The 25,253-nt window shown below is 39.8% G+C and overlaps 1 protein-coding gene across 2 annotated transcripts in view; it reads right to left on the reverse strand.

The window, feature by feature from the left end:
- Positions 1-24,988, reverse strand: part of acer3 (alkaline ceramidase 3) — a 45,877-nt gene extending 20,889 nt beyond the window's left edge. For both annotated transcript variants that reach the window (XM_003227528.4, XM_062974457.1), the window contains exons 1-5: positions 24,745-24,988; positions 7,480-7,590; positions 3,476-3,528; positions 2,193-2,245; positions 661-742 (exon numbers count right to left, since the gene is read on the reverse strand). In XM_003227528.4, the coding sequence (XP_003227576.1) occupies positions 661-742; positions 2,193-2,245; positions 3,476-3,528; positions 7,480-7,590; positions 24,745-24,847 (402 nt within the window). In that variant the 5' untranslated portion in view covers positions 24,848-24,988. The remainder of the gene's footprint in view (positions 1-660; positions 743-2,192; positions 2,246-3,475; positions 3,529-7,479; positions 7,591-24,744) is intronic.
- Positions 24,989-25,253: the final 265 nt, after the last annotated feature.

The following is a 25,253-nucleotide window of genomic DNA, read 5'->3' on the forward strand; positions in this document are numbered from 1 at the left end:
AACTGCAGCCTATTTGGTGAAGCTTCTGATATTCATGCTCTGCTTGTGAGGGAGCCGATTACCCTAAAGCGGATACTAAGATAGCGTCTTCTTCTCTCGTCTATGTGTGTGTGCGCGTCTGTGTGCCTTCAAGTTGTCTGCCAACCAATGGCAATGGCTTTAATAGGTTTTCTCAGGCAAGGCATGGTCAGAGCTGGTTTTGCCAGTTCCTTTCTCTGAAATATAGCCTACAGCACCTGCCATTCTTTGGTGGTCACGCAGCCAAGCACTACTCTGAATAGCTTCCAGGATCTGGTGCCTTTGAGATATTTAGCCTGCTTTACTGCAGTGTTATTTATGCGAAGGACAGAAGGAATTTTCTCTGCTTTTTACAGTGACAGTGATGTTGAGTCACCTAAAACTGTATGTGTGGGAGTGTTTGGATTTAAACAGAGTTTCCTTCTCTGGAGGTTTTTAAGCAGAGGCTGTATGGCCATCTGTGGTGGATGCTCTTGTTGTGTATTCCTGCACGACAGAAGGGGTTTAAACTGAATGGCCCTTGGCGTCTTTTTCAACTCTGAGATGGAAGAGACCATGGATGAATTATAAAAAGTGGAGTCTAGCTCACTTCTTAAAAAATCACACACATAAATTATTACAAGACAGCAGAACACTACTTACTATGGTGACGCCAATGCTGTAGGCTACTAGTAGAAACAAGAGGGGGTAGTTGGTTGTAGTTTTGTACTTGAAGCACTCATATCTGAAAGAGATACGAACGAGAGGCGATGAGGCACAGAAGTCACTGAAGAAATTCATTAAACCCTTCATTTTCTAAGGCTTGTATCTATAAAGGTGAAGGATAGAGGGGTTCCCTCACTTGCAGCTGCTCTTTGGAACAGAAAATCATAAGAATTGGCAGAGCACACCACAGAACCACCCTGAGGCAATGCCAGCCTGCGCTCTGGCAGAATCGTACAACAGACACAATTCAGTTTACAGACAGGCTTCATTTCAGTCACAATTGGGTTTCTAATTAGAAGCCTAGAAAATTGAACTTTCCCCTGCCCACCAACCCCCACACAACTAGTTTCTTGCTTACACTGGGGAGGAATGAAAGCAATCTCCGTCTTATTCTGGGCACTGGAATATGCTAAGTCCCAGTGGTATCAGAATGCAGGCTATTGCCAAAATTGTGCCAAATAAAGTAAGTTAAAGAGGGCACTTATAAACCCACTCTAACCAAATGAGAGGGCATTCATGGATCCACCTTCTGCTTCCCACAATGACCAATGTCTTAAGGAAGGAATAAATAGAACATAAAAACAACAGGTGTCTCTCACTGAGTTTTCCCAGCAAGTGGCATTCAAAGGTAAACTATATCATTAGAATACAGAGGTTCCATTCAGCCAGTATGACTAATTGAGATTGACAGAATTATCCACAAAGAAATGAAAATCTAAGAATTCAGCAATGGGTGAACCCTCCTGTATACCCATATATCATCTATAAATGTACTACTCAGCTATTCTGGATATTCTTCCAAAAACATTATGGTGTGGTGGCAAGGGAGGTTCAACAAGCAAAGAAAAAGTGAAGCTCCCCTGAAGTCCATCTATGCGCTCTAGATTTGAATTATGAAGAAATAAGCATAGAAGGCCAACTGTCCCTTGAAAAAGGCCTTAAAAAATAGGTGTACAGTGTTCCCTCATTTATCGCGGGGGGTTATGTTCCAGGACCACCCGCAATAAGTGAAAATCCACAAAGTAGGGAAACTATATTTATTTTAATATTTATATATTATTTTAGTAGTTCTACACTATTTTAAGTCTTTATCAACCAATTGTCTTTATCAATCAAATCGCCTTCTTCTCCTCCTGCTGCCACTTGGGCTCCTTTTCTCTCCCTTCGGCTTCTCCTTCCTTCCTTCCTTCCTTAGGCTGTAAATTGTAATTTTTTATGATTTATAATATTATTTTAGAGTTTATTGATAAACCACAAAACAGCGAATCCACGAAAAGTGAACCGCAAAGTAGTGAGGGAACATTGTAGTAACAGAAAACGGCCTGAACGCAGGTGTTGTAATCAATATGACAGCTTCAGTATTTATGAGCCCATTGGTAACTACAGCATGGTTACCAATATCTTTAATATCTGTAAAGACACATTAAGTAGTTTCAGACGCTGCAAAAATACTAGTAATAATTACTTACAGGCAGTAGACAAACATGCAACAACTGTAGATCATGGGCAGTTCATCCAATAGCTACGTAAAGAAAAAGGAAATAAGGAAATCCAGGGAAATTAATATTTACAAGGTCTTACACACATAACTATAAAAGAATGAAGAAACTGAATCACTGTGGAAGGCCTGAGGCAAGAGACAGTATGTGAAGCAACCAGCGAGGACAGAATTATTTACAGCATAATCTGCTCTTTCAAAACACTCCCAGGCATGACAAAAAGCAAGACTCTATGACAGCTGAAAATAATGAAGCATTAATCACTGAAGAAATAGTAAGCCCCTTGGGAAGCACCCCACGAGCGCTGCTGCTTGGATAATAGTGCCTCCCTATTATCCAAACAGTTCGGTTATCCGAGATTTATCTCGGATAACCGGGACTCTACTGTAATATTATTCTCAAAACACATATTGAAAAAGGTCTTGTGAAAATGACACCTAGTAGGTTTATGCCAGAGGACAACTTCAAGCTGGAGATTTCCTCCTACCTCCTTTTCCTGGACTCTTTGCCACCTAAGACCTGGAAATATCTAGCTAGGTCAGTGAACACTCTCTTGTCTGTAGTAAAGTTGATAAAAATTTCACTTTCTCTTCTCCTAGTTTTGTCAGGCCTTCTGTATTATTTCCAGGACTCTGGAATATCCTCTGTATTGAATGCTTTCACTACCTGTGACATACTGTATTGGCTTAGATTAATGTATCGTAAATACACATACAGTAGAATCTCGCTTATCCAACGTTCTGGATTATCCAACGCATTCTGCCTCCCACCCGGATCCACAGCTGTTTCTCTAGGCAGCAAAGACTAAATGTTTTACGGATTTAACTTCCAACAGTGTTGTTAGTGCAAGTTCATTTTATGCAAGTCTATCTTTATTTGTAGTCCATTTGTTAGTAGTTGATGTTTTTATAGTCAATGTTTTCAATACATTGCAATGCTTTGCTGCTAAATTCATAAATACAGTAATTACTACACAATGTTACCACATACTGAAGTGCTTTTTCTATCAATTTGTTGTAAAACATGATGCTTTGGTGTTTAATTTGTAAAATCATAATGTAATTTGATGTTGAATAGGCTTTTCCTTAATCCCGCCCTATTATCCAACATTTACGCTTATCCAACATTCTGCTGGCCCATTTATGTTGGATAAGTGAGACTCTACTGTATACACTATCACAAAAAGAAATCCCAGAAACAGGATATGTAAGGAAAGGACACAAATAGAAGTCATGTAAACCTATGCTACTGACCTGCATTTCATATTTTAGGGTCATGTGAAAGCACCAGGAGCCCAAACCCACAGCTGAAAAACAAGAAAGAAATTATTAGGGGAGAAAGCCATTTTATGGGGCAACAATAAACTAATTCTCCCTACTCCCCCCCCCCCCAATACTACTTTATATTTTATTACCATAATCTGTACAACAGGTGACATTGTGGATCTGTGTTCAGAGAGCTAACTCATTCCTTCCAGTGTCTTCTCCAAAATACAGCTAAATAATTTCCAGGCCAGCCACCATTCCCTTTTCCTTTCCCAAAACACTATCTCCATTTTCCTTTATGACAAGTTCACAGTATTAATACTTGCACGACAATACGACAGCAGGAATAAGGAGGCCCTGAAGAGTCATTTTTACTCAGCACTATGTTAGCCTGACCAACTTTTGTACTCTGTATAATGTCATGTGTTCATATAAACGATAGTATTATCAGGACAGGCAGCAACCACAAAAAGGCTGATGGTCCACTGAACAAGTTAACTGATTTCCTACTTGTACTAGAAGCACTTTAAATGCGAATTATTGTTAGCTGCATTAGCAATGTCCTTTTAAATTATTTGCATAACGTTTTTTGTTATCAGAAATTAACTGGCTAGTTGGCCCAATAAAAGACTCATGATGCTGACATAGGGTCTAGGAGAATGCTTAGAAGAACTCTAGGTTTGAACAACACAGACATGCCAAGTCCAATACAAGACAGTCCCTGAGCTACGAGCATCCAACATACAATCAACTTATAGTTAAGAATGGTGGTGAGACATAGAATCATAGAATTGGAAGAGATTACATGGGCCATCAAATCCAATCCCCTGCCATGCAGGAAAGACAACAGGAAGTGAGAAAAATCTAACTCTAAGAAGGGAAATTCCCTCCTGAGTTATCATGGTGAAAAGGTGTCTCCAGTGCGGTTTTATCATCAATCCTCGTTTCGCAACAAGCCAAATAGTTCAAAATTCAATTATCATAGGGACAGAAAATGATGTGAAATCTTCTGACCAGGGACACAGCCAGCAAAACAAACACCACAGGGGTGTTAACCTTTCCCTAGGCTATCCAGATATTTAGCTAGAATTATACTTAAAATGTACCTGTTCCAACTTACCAACAAGTTCAACTTAAGAACTTGACCCCCACCAGGACATAAAATCTCATTCTTGCACTTTACTATTACAGTATTCTCTATTCAAAGACATCATGCTCCACTTTACATTGTGTGTACTTAGTATGTTCATATTTTAACTATGTTGACTAGGCTTTTTTATTAAAACTGGACTAAATCAATCAAAATATTAAAGAACGAATCCGAAACAATAAATAAATTTTCACAGGAAAGACATCCTTGAAATAAAAGCAACGCTGGGAACTAGACAGGGGGAGTGTGTCGCTGTTGGTTCTGCTGAACCTCTCAGTGGCCTTTGATATCGTTGACCACGGTATGCCTCACAGGAATGGGGCTTGGGGGTACTGTTTTGCAGTGGCTCCACTCATTCCTGGAGGGTCGGTCCCAGAAGGTGTAACTGAAGGACACCTGTTTAGCTCCGCAACCATTGTCTTGTGGTGTCCCGCAGGGGTCAGTACTGTCCCCCATGTTGTTTAACATTTATATGAAGCCGCTGGGAGAGATCATCCGGAGTTTCTGAGTATGGAGTAACCTGTACACAAATGATGTCCAACTCTGTCACTCCTTCCCACGTGTCACTAAGGAGGCTGCCCAGGTCCTGAACGGGTGCTTGGCAGCTGTGTCAGACTGTATGAGGGTGAACAAATTGAAACTGAATCCAGACAAGACGGAGGTCCTCCTGGTCAGTTGTAAGGCCAAAGAGGGCATAGGGTTACAGTCTGTGCTGGATAGGGTTACACTCCCCCTGAAGGCGCAAGTTCACAGCTTGAGGGTGATCCTAGATTCATTGTTGAGCTTGGAGCCCCAGGTCTCAGCAGTGTCTAAGGGAGATTTTGCACAATTAAAACTTGTGCGGCAGTTGTGCCTGTACCTTGGGAAGCCTGGCTTGGCCATGGTGGTCCACGCTCTTGTTACATCCCGAATAGACTACTGCTACACACTCTACGTGGGGCTGCCTTTGAAGACTGTTCAGAAGTTCCAATTCCAATTAGTCCAAAGAACAATTAGAACAAAGTTTGAGATGAAGGCATGCATTCTGCAGCACTCTGACCTTTTAGCAGACCTTCTGGTCTGGAAGTAGTGGATTGCTCTGAAGTGAATTCAAATGGCCATTGATGAGAGCTGTAGGTCTATCATGTTTGCAGAATAAACTGCCAAGTTGCTAACTGGAGCGACGTACAGGGAGCATACCATCTCCCTGTTGCGTCAGCTCCATTAGCTGCCAATCTGCTACCGAGAACAATTCAAAGTGCTGGCTTTAGCCTGTAAAGCTCTAAACGGTTCCGGCCCAGCTTACTTGTCTGAACATATCTCCCGCTATGACCCACCTCATAGTTTAAGATCCTCAGGGGAAGCCCTGTACTCGATCCCACCACCTTTGCAAGCGCGACTGGTGGGGACAAGAGATAGGACCTTCTCAGTGGTGGCCTCCCGTCTATGGAACACCCTCCCTATTTAGATCAGGCAGGCTCCCTCGCTCTTGTCCTTTCATAAAATCTTAAAACTTGGTTATGGGACCAGGCCTTTGAGCAACAGATGCAGCATCAAATGTAAAATGAATTTATGATGAATAATGGACAGACCTGGATTACGACTCAGAATGAGCCTCTGAATGTATATTTATTTGGATGTTTTAATTAATGTTATTTATTTTAATTGTAATTGTTTTTATATACTATGTTTTATATTTTTTGCCCAGCATCTAATGATTGCTAATTGTAAGGCTGCCCTGAGTCTCCCCTTAAATAAATAAATAAAGTTTGAAAGCAACGAAAACGTAACAAAATGAGGAAAACTAAGTATATCACCACCAGATTAAAGCGCTTTTGCAACAAGCAGTTAATGGTCAAAGTCCATTTAAATGAAAAGGACTTTGTTGCTGGTAAAAGAGCTGAGAGGGGGGCAACCTAGCTTTTCACAGAAGTGAACAGACTGAGAACAAACAATAAGGCCAACATCTTCACAAGACAGGGCCTTTCCCTACAGATCTCAAAACGCAAGCAAGCTCATATAGAGAGACAAGCAGGGTCAAGCACAAACAAGGAGATAAAGCTTGATCAACAACTATCACACTACGTTTGCCATTAAATAACATGTTCTATTTATGTTCCTCCTCCAGCTCTCATTTTTAGGGGGAAAAGATACAATTAGCTTTATTTTTGCCAGGGAATAATTTGGGAATTGACTAAACTCTGCTCTAAAGAATAATTATAGCTGCCTAAAGCCATAAAAGCTTTGTTTTTACTACATTTCACTGCATTAATTAAAAGCAACACACATTACCTGAAAGGTGTCTCAAACACATTGAATTGTGCTTTTTAGAAGCCCGTGTCTTCATTTTACAGAAAAATAAGAGAAATTGCCTTGGGAAGAGGTAGGCTGAGCAGAACAACTGCTGTTATGCCTTCCTCTAGAATCAAAAGCAATGATCAAAGGGAGATATGTAATGAATTTCTAACACATTCTCAATACATTTTGAGCAAGGGGCATTCCTTCAGGGGTAGAAATACTCTAGAATCGATTTTTTTAGATGGACCTGTTAACAAATTGTGTGAAAATCTTGAATGAAGAGCGAATGGTGTCAAAGCTCCCACTGGCTTGCAAAGAGAATAATTAACACTGCCTCATGTTTACAGGAATTCTTTGTTGAGGCATGCCAAGGCACCCATTTCAAATCTTGTAAGTAGGCAATGGCAAAGCCTTTTAGCCATTAAAATCCCACTGAATTACAGGAATTGCAAGTTATTCTGCCACTGCCACTTGGCCTTGATGTTTGGATGAGTAAGCACAGAATTAAAAATTCCAGCAACGTGACCATCTCAGAATCACTTGAACTCCTTAAAAAATCCCTTACCTGTGACACACAAATAAGCAATGATGTATCGTTTTTCAAGGCCATCTCTATAACTCTGAATTGCACCATAGATTGGAGGTAGAATGAAAATCAGGTTGCTAACGGTGTTCCCTGGAAGAAACAAGCCAAAGAAAAAAGTGATTAGTGATAAGTGATTGGGGGGGGGGGGGAGAATAAGGTTATTCCAACCTGCATTGCTCTCTTTAACAAGGAAAATACACTTTACCTTTCATACAAATAGGTAATAGTTAAGGAGTATAAAGAACGATCAAATACCATTAAGTTTCTACAGTGTTGTGTGTTAGCAGATATGAAAAACAGCTCTTAGGATTATTTTTCACAACAAAATAATTTCCAAGTTAAAAGAGATGGATTTCCTGCTCAATCACTCTCAGTTATTAAAGGATGAAACTCATAGTTAAAACAGTTCAGATTCTTGGCAGGACTCTCAGCAATGACTTTCTAAGTTCAGTGATAGTAAAAGGGCTTCTCTCTGATAAGCAAAGACAGGTAACCAGGTCTCATATCGTCAACTTGCTGTGTTAGCAATTATTACAATAGCCAAAGAAATATCAAGCAGAATCCAAAGAGGAAACTACCACGGATGTTGCTACCAGCGATTTGAAATGTTTAAGCATATGGTAACCAAATTGGTGGGCAGTGAAGTGAGGGAGAAGAGAGAATATTCCAAAAACATGGCAACATTTAGATGAAAATCAAGTGTCACAGCCCAGTTAAGTTTTAATACAAGCACACAAGCTTGTGACACAAGCTAGACTTTCTGTATTTCCAGAAAGTCATGTATTAAAGAAAAACCCACAGGGACTAGTGTTTATATGACTAAGCAATGAGCTCTACTGTACTGAGAACTTAATTAAGATGCAACAGGATACAAATAGCCTAAAGGCACAAGATACTGTCTCATCTTGGAAGCTAAACAAGATCAGCCCTGGTTAATACTTGATGGGAGAATGCTGAGAAAGGAACTGGCAAAACCACCTCTGAGGATTCCTTGCCCGAAGAAACACTATGACCTGAAGGCATATACAGACACACAGATATCACTAAGGGGAGTGGAGCAGGTCAAGAAGAAGCAAGAAGACACATACAAAAACTTTTCACTGGAGGGATTGTGGTGGCCCTCCAGGTATAATTCAACTTCAACTCCCAGACCTAACAAGCATAACTGATGAAAAATGATGGGAGTTGTAGTCCAATAACATTTGGAGAATTGCATAATTCCAAACCTTGCTTTAAATAGCTTTTTGAGCCCACAGAAACCATGTCTCCTGACACAAACGGAATCCAATAAGGGCCACTCCAACCTCTGAAATGAAAATGGAAGTGACTGGAAGGGCACTAATGTTTTCTTTCATTTAACAAATTTTTAAAAATATTTTTTTTAAAGAGGGAGTTTTTTGCTACAACAAATTGTGGTGTAGTTGATCTGCCTCCTACAGATCAAGATGATTTCATGGAGGGGGGTATTCAAAAATTGGGAGGAGTACAAAACCTTGTAGTGCCAATGTGGTATTATGGTCTGAGAGTTTAATTATGACTCTGGATACCAGGGTTTACATACCTGCCTGATCATGGAAACCTACTAGGTGACCCTGAGCAAGTTACACTCTTTCAGCCTCAGAGGAAGGAAAAGGTAACTGTGAAAGAAACTATAACATGTGAAGAAGACTTTTTTTTTAAGTGTTGTGTGGTTCTGGGCTGTATGGCCATGTTCTAGGCAGCATTTTCTTCTGATGTTTAGTTTGCATCTTTGGCTGGTATCTTTAGAGGATGATTATTTGAAGATGTCAGCCATGTCAGTTCATGTGGAACTCCCTCCCCAGTGACATTCGGCAGGCCCCATCCCTTTTGGGGTTCAGAAAAAAACTGAAGACCTGGCTATGTATGCAGGCATTTGAAGAATAAGCATGTGTTGGCTTCTACTTGGTCTGAATTACGGCTCTTGTATAACTTCTGGTGGATGAATGGCATAAGCACTTTGCATTGTTTTAAACTTTGTATATTGTATTTTATGACTATTTTATGATTGTTTTAACTGTTTTAATCATTTTAGTTTATTGTATATCAGTGTAACGGCATCAATTGCCACTTGTAAGCCGCCCTGAGTCCCCTCGGGTGAGAAGGGCGGGGTATAAATAATTGAAATAAATAAATAAATAATAATAGATGCAGGCGAAACATCAGGAGAAAATGCTGCTAGAACACAGTCACACAGCCTGGAAACCACACAATACTCCAGCAATTCTGGCCATGAAAGCCTTCGACAAAACTTTGCTTGCTTTCATCTGATGATGTTTCACTGGCAAATGTTAGGTATTTTCAAATATTAATGCTTTCGTGGTTTGTCAGAAATATAATGTTCACCAATTTTCCACGACTGGACTGCTTGCATCCCAAGATTAAGTTTCCATTAGGCACCTGAGACTGTCACAACAGACTGTCTCATAATGCTTGAGCATTTACAACTGAATTTTCAAGGTTGATAATAAAATAACTACAAATGGCATCTCATCATTAAAAAACCATTAACACTGGGAAATGAAAACATGCTATAGCTAAATAAGTGTTCCTGGATGAACACTTACTTGGAAAACCATGATACTCGACACCTACTCAAAAGAATAGGAAAATACTGTAAAGAAATTCTACACCGCTTAGTTAAAGCAAAAGAATTAGGCAGGAAGAGAATTCCAGCAGCTAGGAAATACAGAGGTTCCGGCTGCAATGAATTCTACCTTCCTTTTTGCTTTACAAGCCTGTTTCTCTTGACTTTCAACAAGACTGTATATGTACTTCTTTTTAAATTGTGGTGACAGAAATATCCAGACCAGCACACAGAAAAAAACACTGAAGTGTTCAGAAGGGGTGAAGTGTGTGTGGCAGTTGTTGAAATTAGGTGACTTTCAGCTCAGCTTTTAAACTGAGGGAACAACCTAAGAAATCCACAAGAACTTCATTGCTTTTTATTTCTTCTTATGTTTTATTACATGTATATTGTATCTCTTGGTTCACAACTCAGGGAAAGTGTTCACCAAACTCAGAGGGTTCTTGCTTACTATATATATTTCTATATTTTTCCACACTAACTTCATCTCTATTCTTCCCATCCAGCCTTTTTGGCCCATTTCATTCAGATCCTCTTGCAAGTACAATTTGTCCTCCCCTTCCTGTTCAATTTGGCATGAGTTGGGTGAACCCCTTCAACACTTTGAAAAGAAAAATACAGACATATTTTCCAACAATCTGAGAGCCTTGGCCTGCTGGCCAACAAACAAGAAGCAAAAATCTTTTGGAGGCCTGATACCTTTCAATGCACATCTAAGGCTGTACTTCAAAGCAAAGCTTCATGTAATAAAAGCCCAGAAGTTACCCTTGTACTATAACATCCAGCAAGATACTGCCAACCTGCCTTTGAGGTTAAGTGTATCGTTCACAGTCTCTCCAACCCCATTTCCAAGTGGTGTGCTTCAGGAACAACTTGTACTTCTTCTTTCATTTCTTACAGAATCAGTGAAGGGAGATTATTCCATCCCCACCACTTCTGCCATGTTGTGTAAGTGCTCTTCTATAACAGCAAAAGCAGGATTTCCATAAACATTTGAATAACTTGTTTGTCATTTGAACCATTCATTTCCCTGCCCAGTTCAGAAAACAAAGGCACTCTTAATTTTTGTATCTGCTACAAAGTAAATTGTTATAATACAAACTTAAGTATTTTAAACACTAAATGTGTCCGTTCGGGGGGGGGGGATGTCAAGTCCTAACTGAATTTACCAAAAACAAAGGGAAAAAACAGCTGCTAATTCTGGAACTGAATCTGATAGGAAAAACATCCCTGTCAGAAATGAAAAAGCAAAATGGAATAAAATTAATCAAATAATATGCTGGAGTAATCCAGCATCTCCATGGGAAAGACATACACAAATTTAAAACATACTTCTGCATCGAAAGGTCAATGAGGATGTTTTAGCTATTGCCAATCTATTTGCAGCTATGGAATATAGCCAAGTCTGTATTGGTTGAACTGTTTCATCTCAAAAAACTACTTCAGCAGTTTCATTCTATAATAAAGGTAGTAGCTAGCTTCCTTATTTAAAGAGATTTATTAAATCATGGACAAGCCTTCACAGGCACATCTGACAGGAACATAGATTACTTTCTTCATGGCTGCTCCCATGAAACTCCTTCCCTATGGAAGCTAGGATAGAGGATGCAACTACAGTGTAGAATGCAGTTTAATACCACACGAATTGCCATGGCTCAATGCTTTTGCAAGGCCTTTCACCTTCTCTTCCAGAGTGCTGGTGCCTCACCAAACTACAAACCCTTGAATTCTACTGAATTGAGGGGAGATTTGCCATCGCCGCTGTCTGAGATTAAGAACATGTGAGTTAAGGTCACTTACTGGGTTTCCATGGCTGAACGGGCTTTCAAACCCTTGCCTTCCAGAGTCCTACTCCAACACTCAAACCACTAGACCACACTGACTCCCTGTTCATGAAAGTACATACTTTTATAAAGTTTGCACTGGTAACACTCATGTGTCATCTTTCAACTGACATTTATGAAATAGAGAAAAGAGTCCCCTGCAGTTCCCAAATAATAAAATGCAGAGAACAAACAAAAGGATGGCTTGAGTGGATTTGTTTTTCTTGGCAAAACCAGACTTTTCTTCAGACACAGTTACTTCAGATACATGTAAACTGAGGACTGAATTCAAAGGACTTAATTCCTAACCTACATACCAATCAGTGCAAATACTTCAGTCACTTCACACAGGTATGTCGATGATAGTTTTGAAAGGGAATACTGAATACCAAAAGTGGCTCAGGCAGAAAGTAAAAGTTTTAAAGCTGAGGTCAGACATACCTGGCCTGCTTTCAGACTATGATAACTGAAGTTAATGAGAGCTGCAGTTCGGCAATATTTGAGGGCAGCACAATTCCCATCTCTGGTCTGTCCTCATGACTGGATATTTCTGAAATAGGACTCGCTGAATTACAGCCACAGGCTTGGTATTTTCACTCAGAGGCCTATGCCATGACTTATTCATTTGAAACTGGGGTTGGGATGACAATTTTGAGTTAGTAAATGTCTCTCTAGGTTTTAAAGGGGCTTCTGCAGCAGAGATAAGGATATATCATTTCCTGAAATAGTTTCCTTCAGCTAACCCCTTCAGTGACCTGTTTCCTTAATATAACGATTTCCTCATTTAAAAAGGGAACATCTATATTATGTTTAATGAAACATGGAAAAAATTATTATATGAATTACATCTTACAGCTGAAAGAGAAGTTTGAGTGCACATAAAACTTCTCCCAGACCTTTGTAGACAAACTACGGTGCCTCCAGTTAAGCATAGTGTTCCGTTTTTTCCAAACCATGAAACTGTGGCTACTAAGAAAATTAGGCCACTGGTTTGGTTTTGGCTGATGCTAGGGGTAAAAACCTAATGGTTGCATATCATGAGCTAGTAGCTTTAAATATTATTTTAAAATAAAGAAAATGCTAGGTGTACCAACAGGTGGACCTCATGATGGCTACTGTATATGGATCTCCAGCTCATTTGCTGCTTTTATTCTAATGTATTTTTAGAGCTGAGCAACAATCTTTATCTTCTCAGGCCTTTCAATTTTTGCTACAGATTATTCAGTCTGTTTTGGCTCCTAGGTTTTCATTTCTGCTGCCTGGTTCAGATACTAAGGTTGAACTTACTTTTCATGTTCTTTTGCATTTGATTTGATTATTTGTGTCACTGCTGCTGATTATAACTTGTTTGTTTCTAGTCTATAAACTTTACTGAGAACTTCTTGTTATCGGGCAGCCTATAAATATCAGAAACAAAACAAACAAAACCAAAATGAAGTGACTATGTTGCTCAGATGTAAGCAGTAGGACAGAGTATTGCCCTCAATCTTGCTTTTGGCCTTTGCAGAAACAACAAGATGGACAAATGTGAAAAACAAGATGCTGAACCAAACAGTATGAATGACATATATCTAGCCTTCCAGAATTCATTGGACTGTCATCTCCACCTTTCCCACCAATGGCTATGCTGGAGAGAAAGTTGAGGTTCCACAACATCCGGAGGGCCACACATTCAAAGATAGGCCTTTCATTGGATCTAGTAAGGTTAAGGATCAGAAACTGTTTGGGTCTGGAAGTCACTTTTTTCTTTAGGGGCTATACTGACTGCCAAAACCTAGAATTGGCTAAAGTGTACTCCTGGCTATGAAACACTGTATTTTTGATGTCCAGTTAAGGATGGTCCACAAACCATTGAATAACTAATATTCTGTTCTTTTGGTGACCCTATTACAGGATTGCCTTTGCTTTCCTCTGAGGCAGAAAGAGAATTACTTGTGGTGCATCTACACTGTTTAACACCTCTTTTAATTGCCATGGCTCAATCCTATAGACTTCTGGGAGTTGTATTTTTATAAGACCTTTAGCCTTCTCTGCCCAAAAGTGTTGGTGCCTCATTAAATTCCACTAAACTTTTTATTACATTATTCTTTTAAAATGTAAGTTTAAACTGTTTCTAATTTTGTGAATAGTTTAATTCTATTTATATTCACTTTTTGCATTTTTAATGATACTGGTGTTTTTAAAAATCTAAGCAATCTTGCGTCCCAATTTTTGGAGGAATGGTGGGATATGACTAAATATCTATAACAACTAGGCTAAAGCATATATAATCCAATTCATAAAGCAGAATCTTAAACTGTCATTTTTATATGCACGCAGAGATAAGAGAGATATTTGCATGTATCACATTCTCAACATTAGAATACATGCAAATATGTGCACATATCAAGGGAGCAAAGGACATTCTAGTAATGATTAAAATGAGCTTTAAAAGGAATTGGAACAGCTGTGAAGGCTACAGTGAGGGGGAAAACTCTTCTCCAATTATGACATAGGTCAGTGACAGAGAACACAAGCTGCAGGCAAAAGATCTCAGGAACAATGCCAACATCTCCAAACAGTTTTGGGAAAGATTCCTGTCAAAATTCAGGAAAATTAGTGCCAGTGTAGACAACAGTAAGTTCAGAATTAATGAGGCAATTCTGTTTTCATCTCTCTTCTCCCCAAATCTTTCCAAACAGAAGCATGATCTTCCTCAAAATGTATTTTTATTCTTAGTAATTATTAGCTGATCTTCTGCTTGCCTGAACCTAAAAGGAGTACAGTAAAATCTTTCAAAACACCTTTGTAAACCAGATTGAAACAGTCTATAAAGAAACTATGTAACATCCAAGCAGTTTTGCTTCTTCTGACCTCCATCAAAAGCTCAACAAGCATGGAATCAGTTTGGCGTCCCTTGGATGCGAGTCAATCTATCATCAAGTGCTGGCAAAATAGAAAATGAGTGAATTCCCAGATCTCCAGAGAATGTATAATGCAGACATAAATTGCTCACATTCAGATGGTTTCTCCATTAAGTACATTCATTTAATTCCAAAAAGGAAAGTCTACAATTCAACAGCAAAATCTGGCCAATAAAAATATAGTTGTTCCAACTTAATGCCTCCTCATTCTATGGCATAGTACAATAAAGCCTGAATTTCATTGATTGATTTGATGGCAATCTGCTACAGACTCAAAGGAACATGTTGCACAAGAAAAGTGTCTGAAGACATTTACACTTTAAGCACCTGGTTATAAGGGAGGACCAGAATAAACTATGACACAGAGTAAAGGGATCTATTTGAGCAATCTTACTTATTTTCACGAGATTACATAAATAACTGAGTCAGGGTGATGTAGAGGTTTGAGAACTGGGCTAGGATAAGGTTGGAATGCCCACTCAGCCATGGAAACACACTAAGTGACCTTGGATACATCATAGTCTCTCATCCTTAGAGGACCAATGGCAAACTTCCTCTGTGGAAATCTTTCCAGGCAAACTGATTAGATAGGGTTGCCATTAGTCAGCATCAACCTGAAGGTACATAACAACTTGAATTACAAGGCATTTAAAAACTGTATAACATATAATATACAGTAGGCTTAGATGTTTATGGAGGGGAGGGAGTTAATTCTTTGTTTTCTCTCCAGACATATCAAACTGCTATCGTTGTGTCGGTGGATGTGGCTGCCTATGCTGGCAGGGACCCTTGTGTCCCTTCCCAATTCTAGTTTTAAGGCTTGAGGAAGCAAATGGGCTAGTAAAATATTTTCATAAGCTCCTAAACTTTTTGCATTGATTTGCAAAAATGAGATAATAACTGGCCTCCTTAGTATGGCAAGGACCTGCTGGAAGCAAAGAAGCATCAACATTTGTGTATATAGAGCAATTAGGGACAGAAGGAACCCTGTAGTACAGTGTTTCTCAAACTATGCTCCTCTGGGTGTTTTGGATTTCAGCTCCCAGATATCCCAGACAGCTTACCAACTGTTAGGAATTGTAGGACCTGAAGTCTGAAACCTGGAGCACAGTTTGAGAAACTCTGCTGTAGTGCATGCCTGCTGTCTTGTTTTCACCTGTTTCTTAGATCCATCTAACCTAAGGTATTTTTGCTTCCTGCCTACAAGTAGAAGTCACTTCCCCCCTCTTCCCAGAAGATTTTAGTATGTTTTATTCCTCTTTGTTTGAAAAGGAAGCATCGCAAGGTTTCTCTGCCTCACAAGACACACACACATACACACATACATACATACATACATACATACATACGAATCAGCATTACGGATGCTTCTACCAATGTCAGGTAACTTTTTCTTTGTCTAGCTATTCTTTTATCTGAGAGGTATTACCTGCAACAATAAGAGTTAGATTTTGCCTTTTTAAACCTCACCAGAGTATCCTGTGTATTTTCTCTCTTGTTTCCTACCATAAACTCATATATAGTACTGGCTACATTGCACTCTGCTATAAATACCAAATAATTCTACAGCACCATGCATCAGTGGTAAAGCACCTGAGCTGCAGGTTCAACTTGCAAAATATTCTTAGGCAATGTGATTCAAAGGGAGGGAGGGGAGGGGAGGCTCAGGCTATGGCTGCCAGTCAGAACGGTCAAGTACTGGGCTAGCTAGACAAACAGTCTGGATTGGTATAAGGCAGCTTTAAATGTTTGCTACTTGAGAATGTTCATGGAGTACTTGGGACACCTGACATGCTCAACATTTACCATTCATGTACTAGTCAAGATTTCTTTAAGGACAGAATGACACCAGCCAAGATTACACTGGGACAGATTTGTCTGGCTGAATCTAATATTCATTGTTGTCATTCTACTGTCAGAATGGCATGCTAGCACTGCACCAAGAACAATAATGTTCTGTCAAGTAGGATAGGAGAAAAAAAATCATCAGCTGCAAAGGGTCAGAAGTCATACATTTGGCAGCAATGAAGGCAGCCCTGCAGTTAAACTGGACAAGGCTACAGTTGCAGACATACTGCTACTGAACTTTGTACACACACAAAAATCTTCTGAACTGTGGAGCATAGAGATACTGCTGAAACCAGAATGATTTGCAGGATATGAATTCTTAAATCCTTTACCACCTACATATTATCTACCTCTAGATATGCAAAACCCCTGTTATTTCCCATCAAGTTGATTTCAACTCATGATGACCCTAATAAAAGAGCTCTCAGGTTACCAATAGCCCTGTTAATGTCGTGCAAATTCAGGGAAGCTGTGGCTACACTGATTGAACTGATCAATCCGTAACACAATCTTCCTCATTCATACAGCCTTCCACTTTTCCCAGCTTCTTTGTCTTTTGCAATGAGTTCTGTTGCCGCATGTGAAATAGTCTTAGTGTGGCCTTTCAAGAGAGAACTGAGTCTTGATTTGCTCCAAAACCTCAAGCATCTATTTTTCTGGCAATCCACGGTATTTGTAGAAATTTCTTCCAGGGTGACATTTTAAATAGGTTTGCAACATTATTGATAAATGGTGAATGCTGCAGCAGGCGACCCTTTCCCTTGTTTATTGGGATATATGGAGCACAGAGAAAACTGGAAATACAGCCATGTGATTTAAACCTCAAACCTGATGTAATTTCCCCAAGTGTGGAAACAACTCTCACAATCACTTGCCTGAAAGAGTCTAGCAAAACAGATTTGATTATGCACACCCACATGGAAACTGGAAGCATGTTACTTACTCTATGGTTTTATAGAAACAACAAAGTGTGCAAAAGGAATGCAAATCAACTCTTGAACTGACCTTTCTAAACTGTGCAGATTAACCATGTAGCCATTTGTCCCGTGTTGTATTAAAAGAGTTGTAGAGGCAGAGCAGGCATGAGCACACTTGGGCCTACCGGCTGTTAGGAATTGTGGAAGTTGAAGTCCAAACACCTGGAGGGCCCAAGTTTGCCCATGCCTGATCTAGATGCAGGGAATCACCAAACAATCAATGTGGAAGCAGATTTAAGAAGTATTTCCAGAGCACCTTGGCAATATTGAAGAGATAACAGGAGTGGGAAGTATTTATTGTTCCACACAAAGATTTTGCCTTCTAAGTAAATTAAATAAGTTTACTAGAACAGTTTATAAAATTTCATTATTGAACATACTGGGTGACTCATCTGGAGGACCTCTGTGGTTTCTGTTTCCCCTTTTGTACTGTCAACAGTGAGGAAAGATAATTATTCAATATATTCAGGCATTCTTATATCAAGAGTAGGTATTGAATCTTTATTTTATGGTAATATGCTGATCTATAATTTACTACCATACAATCGGAAAACAAGGCATAGTCGATTTTAGAGTTTGCAAGGGATTCTTTATGTGTCCAAAAAGATTTATATTCTTATTGGATGGCTGTGACTTTCATGGGAAATGAAAAGGTTTATCGTTTCTTGACATCAATCAGGATACAGATCTTGATGATGCCAAAACTGTTAACTTATTATCAGGACAGTATGTAACTGGGCCCCTGGTGGCACAGTGTGTTAAAGCGCTGAGCTGCTGAACTTGCGAACCAAAAGGTGCCAGGTTCAAATCCCAGGAGCGGAATGAGCGCCTACTGTTAGCCCCAGCTCCTGTCAACCTAGTAGATCAATAGGTACCGCTCCGGCGGGTTCCATGAAGTCATGCCGGCCACATGACCTTGGAGGTGTCTACGGACAATGCCGGCTCTTTGGCTTAGAAATGGAGATGACTGGACTTAACGTCAGGGGAAAACCTTTACCTACCTTTACTATGTAACTCATATTCCTTCTCCCATCCCTGCCTGTTTAGCTAGAAAGAGTATTGCCCTTTTTTTCTATATAGTCCTAAGAGATCAAACCGCTGAAACATAATACAAAATCTGCCATGTGGTAACATTTTTGAAAGTCAGTAAAATTTTGCACCCCTCACAAAATGGGAAATATCCTACAAGCAGCAAGTCACAGAATCATAGAGTTGGAAAAGACCTCATGGACCATCCAATCCAACCCCCTGCCAAGAAGCAGGAAAATCGTATTCAAAGCACCCCTGACAAATGGTCATCCAATCTCTGCTTAAAAGCCTCCAAAGAAGGAGCCTTATAAGTCATTATAGAAACACACTAAAAGTCATCATTAAATCAAAAGGTTTTAAATAAATTTTCAATAAACATAATATATACACAACAAAGAACGTTTTTTCTCATAAAACTGAATGCTTACCATCATGTATAAAAGAAAATAAAAGGACAAATTGCTTAATACCCCAAACTAGTATATCCCATAACTGACCCAGAGAGTGAAGGGTATGTTTAGATTCTTTTTATTACGTCTATCATAGGTAATACATATTAGTACCACATATCACATTTTCATAATTTGCAATAAGATTTCTTTTTATTTTCTGATCACTTGATTTGCTCCCTTCATGGTTTTCTTTCAGTGTCTAGTAAAGACTTTTCTATTCCAGACAATGTTTAGAGAACTGTTTTATCTAATGGGATTTCTGCTTTAGTCCTGAACAATTTTTAATCTATACTATGAAATTACTGTTTAATATGATTTTAATTCTATAAATGGTTTAATATTATTTTAATTGTAACATTCTGTATTTTAAAAAGGTTATATATGCTTTTACTTGTGTCTCCTGTTATTCTGTAATCTCTGCCTTGCATTTCTTCCTGTCTTGGGGAAAAAAGGATGTAAACAAAGGTACTGATTTGGTGACAGCACTGTTTTTTTTTGGGGGGGGGGGGGGGGGCGGATATATATCCTTCTATTTGTCCTGGAGTTGAAATAAGTACCGGGATGTATTTTGCAGATGTACCTTCCAATATTTCCATGATTTATGGCTAGCTAGTATCAACATGCCCACAGGGTTACAACTTGCAAGTATAAATAAAATATAATGGAAAAATTAAATAATTTGGTAAATGTAATGTTTATTTGCCAAACAAATTAGTGAATGAAATAAAACATCTAGAGAAGCTACTACCACAGCCATGCCTACGGTGTAGCATAAATCCCACATTATGTATCCCAGAACACTGTTCAAGATTTCCCAGGTGTGCTATATAGGTCACTGTAGCAAGCACGCTGAACTTCACGTAAGAGGCTTTTTTCTTCTTATTACAGAGAACTAGAAAGCATTTTTACATTATGCCAGGGGCCCTCCAGCAAACATACAGAAAACTAGGTGGAAGAAAGGTGTGAATTTCACTCTTTACACTGATTTGAAGTCAGTGGGAAGTGGTAAGAATCCATCAAGTTTGCTCTAGGTAAAGAAGACCTGACTTTCTTCACATTCCTGGGGACTTAGGGAGAAGGAGACACTCTCACTTTATACTGAATAGTTGGCTATAAAAATAAGATTGATCACAATCAAGGAAAGATTAGAGCTGGAAGCCTCAAGAAGTGAAATGAATGCAATTGCCTGCTAAGGCCCACCAAAATGTGTAGGTCCCTGATACAAGCACTACATTACAGGCTGCCTGGGTGCAATCACAGCTATAACCAGTCCTCTACTCAAGTGCCTAGCTTTTTTTTATGACAGCCAAAATGAAGCTATTTGTAACAGTTTACTACTTATTAGTTGATTGTTGACACTGTATGCCTTGCAGAAGGCCTATTTTACAACTCTTCTCTAGGTTTATGTTAAAAGATCCTTCTTATTAGACTACTACATTGGCAACCTGCCCCATGAGTGGGGAAGTGCCTGTTCAACCAGGTTGGAAATTCATATTTAGCTAGAAAATGGGTTCTGAATCTATATGCAAGCATTTATTCCTGTCTGCAGAACCTGACAACCCCCATGAAAGGTTAGGTGAAAACACCCTGCTCCTCCTTCTAGCTTTAAGCCTTTATTTAGCTGGTATGCATGGCCAAGACCACAATCCTATTAGTTCAAAGTGAGGACAGGAAGCCTTTACACCTGAAAGATGCTCAGAATGTTTTCATGTTACAGCAAGCTTCGCACCTTTTCTGTGGTAGGATCTCTCCATTCAAGTTTGTGTGTGGGGAGGGGGAATAAGTTCAGAATTGAAGGCACTTAGATGACTTCAGCATGGCAGATCTAAACTCAGAATACCTCTGAGACATAATAAAAGAAAGCCCACTTTCAAATGAAGTGGGGAAGATACAGGCATGTTAGCCCACTTAATGCTTTCCTTCCAGTTTGGACCAGAGCATGATAAGTGAGGGGAAATGGCTAACATTATTATACATTTATTTTGTATCTTGTATTTTTACCAAGCAAACTCTGAAGAACCACGTTCATTGTTATAATCGTTGTTTGCCCTGATGTGCCACCCAGGAGTCTATCCTATCTCCAAGACCTTCGAAGGAGAGGCTTTCACCACATTCTTACAGCCTTTTTGGTAGCTGTTCCCAGTTTTGAAACTTCCTCCATACAGAAGCCAGAATGGTCCTCTCCTTGTTGTCACTGGACTGGCAAGTGAAAATTTAAGAAGACTGGATAGTAAAAATGTTGGAAATAATAGAAATTGAAAGTTGAATATGCTGTTAAGGGATAAGTCACTGGACACATTCTTAGAAGAATGAAAACTTTTTACCAATCCTTTTTACCAATCACAGGGAAAGACATTAATTATGTCTAAGACTGGAAGTATAAACTGTTGAGATATGTATTTGTTAATATTAAAATAAAAGTAAATTATTTGTGGGGCATAAGTTGGAAGAAAAAAATCAAGTTATAGAGAAACAGAAAAAAGAAAGCAAAAATCCACTTTTAAAATCAATTTATGTATATAAATTTGTAGTTTAGACTGATATGTAATTACAATAGAGATGTATGCTGTGTAGTATAATATGTAATTCTTGTTAGGAATGTCTGTGTTTATATATGCATAAATATTGTTGTAGTGTATTTATTTGTGCTATAATTTAAAATAATTTAAAAGATTGGAAAAAACTTTCCGGTTCTGATAGGATTTTAGGAACTGACAAGTGTTTGATGGTTTCCTATTTTTAAAGCAATTTGTTTTGAAGATTATTAATTCTATGGCTTGTTTAATTGTATGCTTTTCCTTATAGCTAATGCTTTTAACCACATTTTCATTTTTTTTTTGTAAACAACCTTGAGGGTTGGAATGGGGGAATTGGGCAGGATATAAATGAATGAAGATAGCACCTACACATAGGTACCAATGGCCAGGTCCAGATATAATTAGAAGCTGGGAACAGGATGTCTGATACATTATATGCATAGTTTATTCCTTCCTCTCTGACATAGATTTCCTCTGTCCCAGTTTTTCATATTTCCTCACAACTCCCTCAAATAGACTTTCCCAGCTGCTACTGCGCAATTATAAATTAAAAAAAATACAATACATGGGAAGAGCAAGAATCTGCAGTGATTATACAATTATATTAACTAAAATGTAAGACTGGAGCTGTGTCACATTTCCCAGAAAGTCCATTATGCTGAATAAGCAGCCTTCTTAAAACACTCTTTAAAACCATGTGATTTCATAAACAGGAAACATATACAGGCTGCACATTCTGCAGTTTTCGGTACTAGAATTACATTTCTGATCTGCATCTTGTAAAAAAAAAATCAGCTTTAGGGATTTGTCCTGCCCATATATTTCTTGTGAGTCAAAGTGCTCATCTGTCTCAATGATCTTATAGACTCAGTTCATACACAAGGGCAGTGAAAAGCCAAACTATTATTTAGCTATTGGAACTCCTTCACATGCTTTGATGCAGATTCTCTCATTGTTTTTGGCTTGCTGTAGTCATGGCTTGGCCTGGTGTCCATATTGAGACAACTGAGGTCAACGTATTTTGCCCGCTGTGGAGTATCATCCATGAGCAACAAACTGATTCACATATCAGATATCACTAGCAAGTAGTTGACACACTTTGTATGAGAAAAACCCGTTCAGTGGGATATTCACAAGAAAAAGGCATCATACAATTAAGGGATGCAGTCCTCAATGAGAGATATTAGAACCATAAACTGTCTCAATATGGAACAAGCCATTTCCAAGACCCTGAGGGAACCACTCCAAAATTTTTAACAATCCAAAAAGGAAATTGGTAAGCTGGAATGTGTCCAGAAAAGGGTGAGCAAAACTGTCAAAGGTATGAAAACCATGAATTCCTATGAGGAGCAGCTCTGTGAGATGGGTATGTTTGGCTTGGAGAAGGTTGAACAGGGAAATGAGCCATGTTTAGATATCTGAGAGGATGTCTCACTGAAGAGGAGGAAAGCTTGTTTTCTGCTGCTCTAGAGATTAGGGCACAATGGAGCAACGAACTCAAATAGCAGGAAAAGAGAACTTCCTGGTGTTTGACAGTGGAGTCTCTTTTTCTAGAGGTTTTTTAAACAAAGGCTGGTCAGCCATCTGTCAGGAGTCCTTAGATTGTGAGGGTTTTTTTGTATGGCAATCACTGGGTTGCTGTGAGTCTTTTGGGCTGCATGCCTATGTTCCAGAAACTTTCCTCCTGACGTTTCACCCACATCTGTGGCAGGCATCCTCAGAGGTTGGAAGCTAGGCAAGGGAGGTTTATGTATCTGTGTAAGGTCCAGGTCACAGGGCCATCAAATGCTTTTTTTTCGTGTCAGGAGCAACTTGGGTCACTTCTGGTGTGAGAGAATTGGCCATCTCCAAGGATGTTGCCCAGGGGACGACCGGATGTTTTTGATGTTTTTACCATCCTTGTGGGAGGCTTCTCTCATGTCCCCGCATGGAGCTGGAGCTAATAGAGGGAGCTCATCCGTGCTCTCCCCAGGTTGGATTCAAACCTGGCAGCTTTCAGGTCAGCAACCCAACCTTCAAGTCACGAGGTGATTGATTACCAACTGCCTCCAACAGACAAGAATTCTTTCTCTCACCCTGGACATTATTCCACAGATATATAAACCCCACTTTCCTAGTTTCCAACAGACCTCACAACCTCTGAGGATGCCTGCCACAGATGTGGGCAAAACATCAGGAGAGAATGCTTCTGGAACATGGCCATACAACCCGAAAAACTCACAACAACCCAAAGAGTGTGTGTGCATATATATATATATATATATATATATATATATATACATATATATATATATACACACACATACATACAGTAGAGTCTCGCTTATCCATCCTCCACTTATTCAACGTTCTGTATTATCCAATGCAGTCTGCCTTTTAGTTGTCAATGTTTTCAATACATTGCAATATTTTGGTGCTAAATTCGTAAATACAGTAGAGTCTCACTTATGCAAGCTAAACGGGCCGGCAGATGCTTGGATAAGCGTATATCTTGGATAATAAGGAGGGATTAAGGAAAAGCCTATTAAACATCAAATTAGGTTATGATTTTACAAATTAAGCACCAAAACATCATGTTTTACAACAAATTTGACAGAAAAAGCAGTTCAATACGCAGTAATGTTATGTTGTAATTACTGTATTTGCGAATTTAGCACCAAAATATCACGATATATTGAAAACATTAACTACAAAAATGGCTTGGATAATCCAGAAACTTGGATAAGCGAGGCTTGGGTAAGTGAGATTCTACTGTACAGTAATTACTACATAACGTTACCGTGTATTGAACTGCTTTTTCTGTTGATTTGTTGTAAAACATGATGTTTTGGTGCTTAATTTGTAAAATCATACCGTAATTTGAGTTTTACTAAGCTTTTCCTTAATGCCTCCTTATTATCCAACATTTTCGCTTATCCAACGTTCTGGACTCTACTGTATCTTCATCCTAATAAAACCCAGCTTGGCGGGAGGTGGGCGCTCAGGAAAACAGAGACTCGGGAGTAGACGCGTGTCTGCCGTGCACGTCTAAACCGGCGCGTGGTGCCCTTTCCCCAAACCCGTGACTCACAGAACTCGGCGATGTAGTAAGAGACAACATAGTTCTCTTCGCACCAGTCGAGGGTGGACGTCGGGGGGCCCCAATAGCCGGCCCGGTCGCCGGCGGGAGCCATGGCTGGTGGAGGCGAAGGAGGAGGAGGACGCTCCAGAAGGGGCCCTTGGCCGAGCTGGCCCCGCCCGGCCTGCCGCCTACTCGAGGCGGGGCGCGGGGCGGCGGACTGCTAGGCCCACAAGCGGGCCGGGCCTGCCCCCGTTGCCATGGGCGACCGACCTCGCCTCTGGAAAAGAAAAGCCGGAAGAGCCTCCTCCGGCCGGAAGTGAGCCGCCGCGCGCCAGGCCCCGCCCCGCTTGCCCTTCGTTGCCGCGGCAACCGGGCCTCGCTCGCGTGCTCTCTCCCGCCTGCTTGCCAAACTGAAAGGAATCTCTTCCGGCAGGGGTCGCTACCGGTCGCCAGGCCCACTCCCGTTGCCGTGGAAACCAACCCTCCCCCTCGCCTGCGAAACTGAAGGCGGGAATCTC

Source organism: Anolis carolinensis, chromosome 3 (assembly GCF_035594765.1).
Source record: "Anolis carolinensis isolate JA03-04 chromosome 3, rAnoCar3.1.pri, whole genome shotgun sequence".
Lineage (NCBI taxonomy): Eukaryota > Metazoa > Chordata > Lepidosauria > Squamata > Dactyloidae > Anolis > Anolis carolinensis.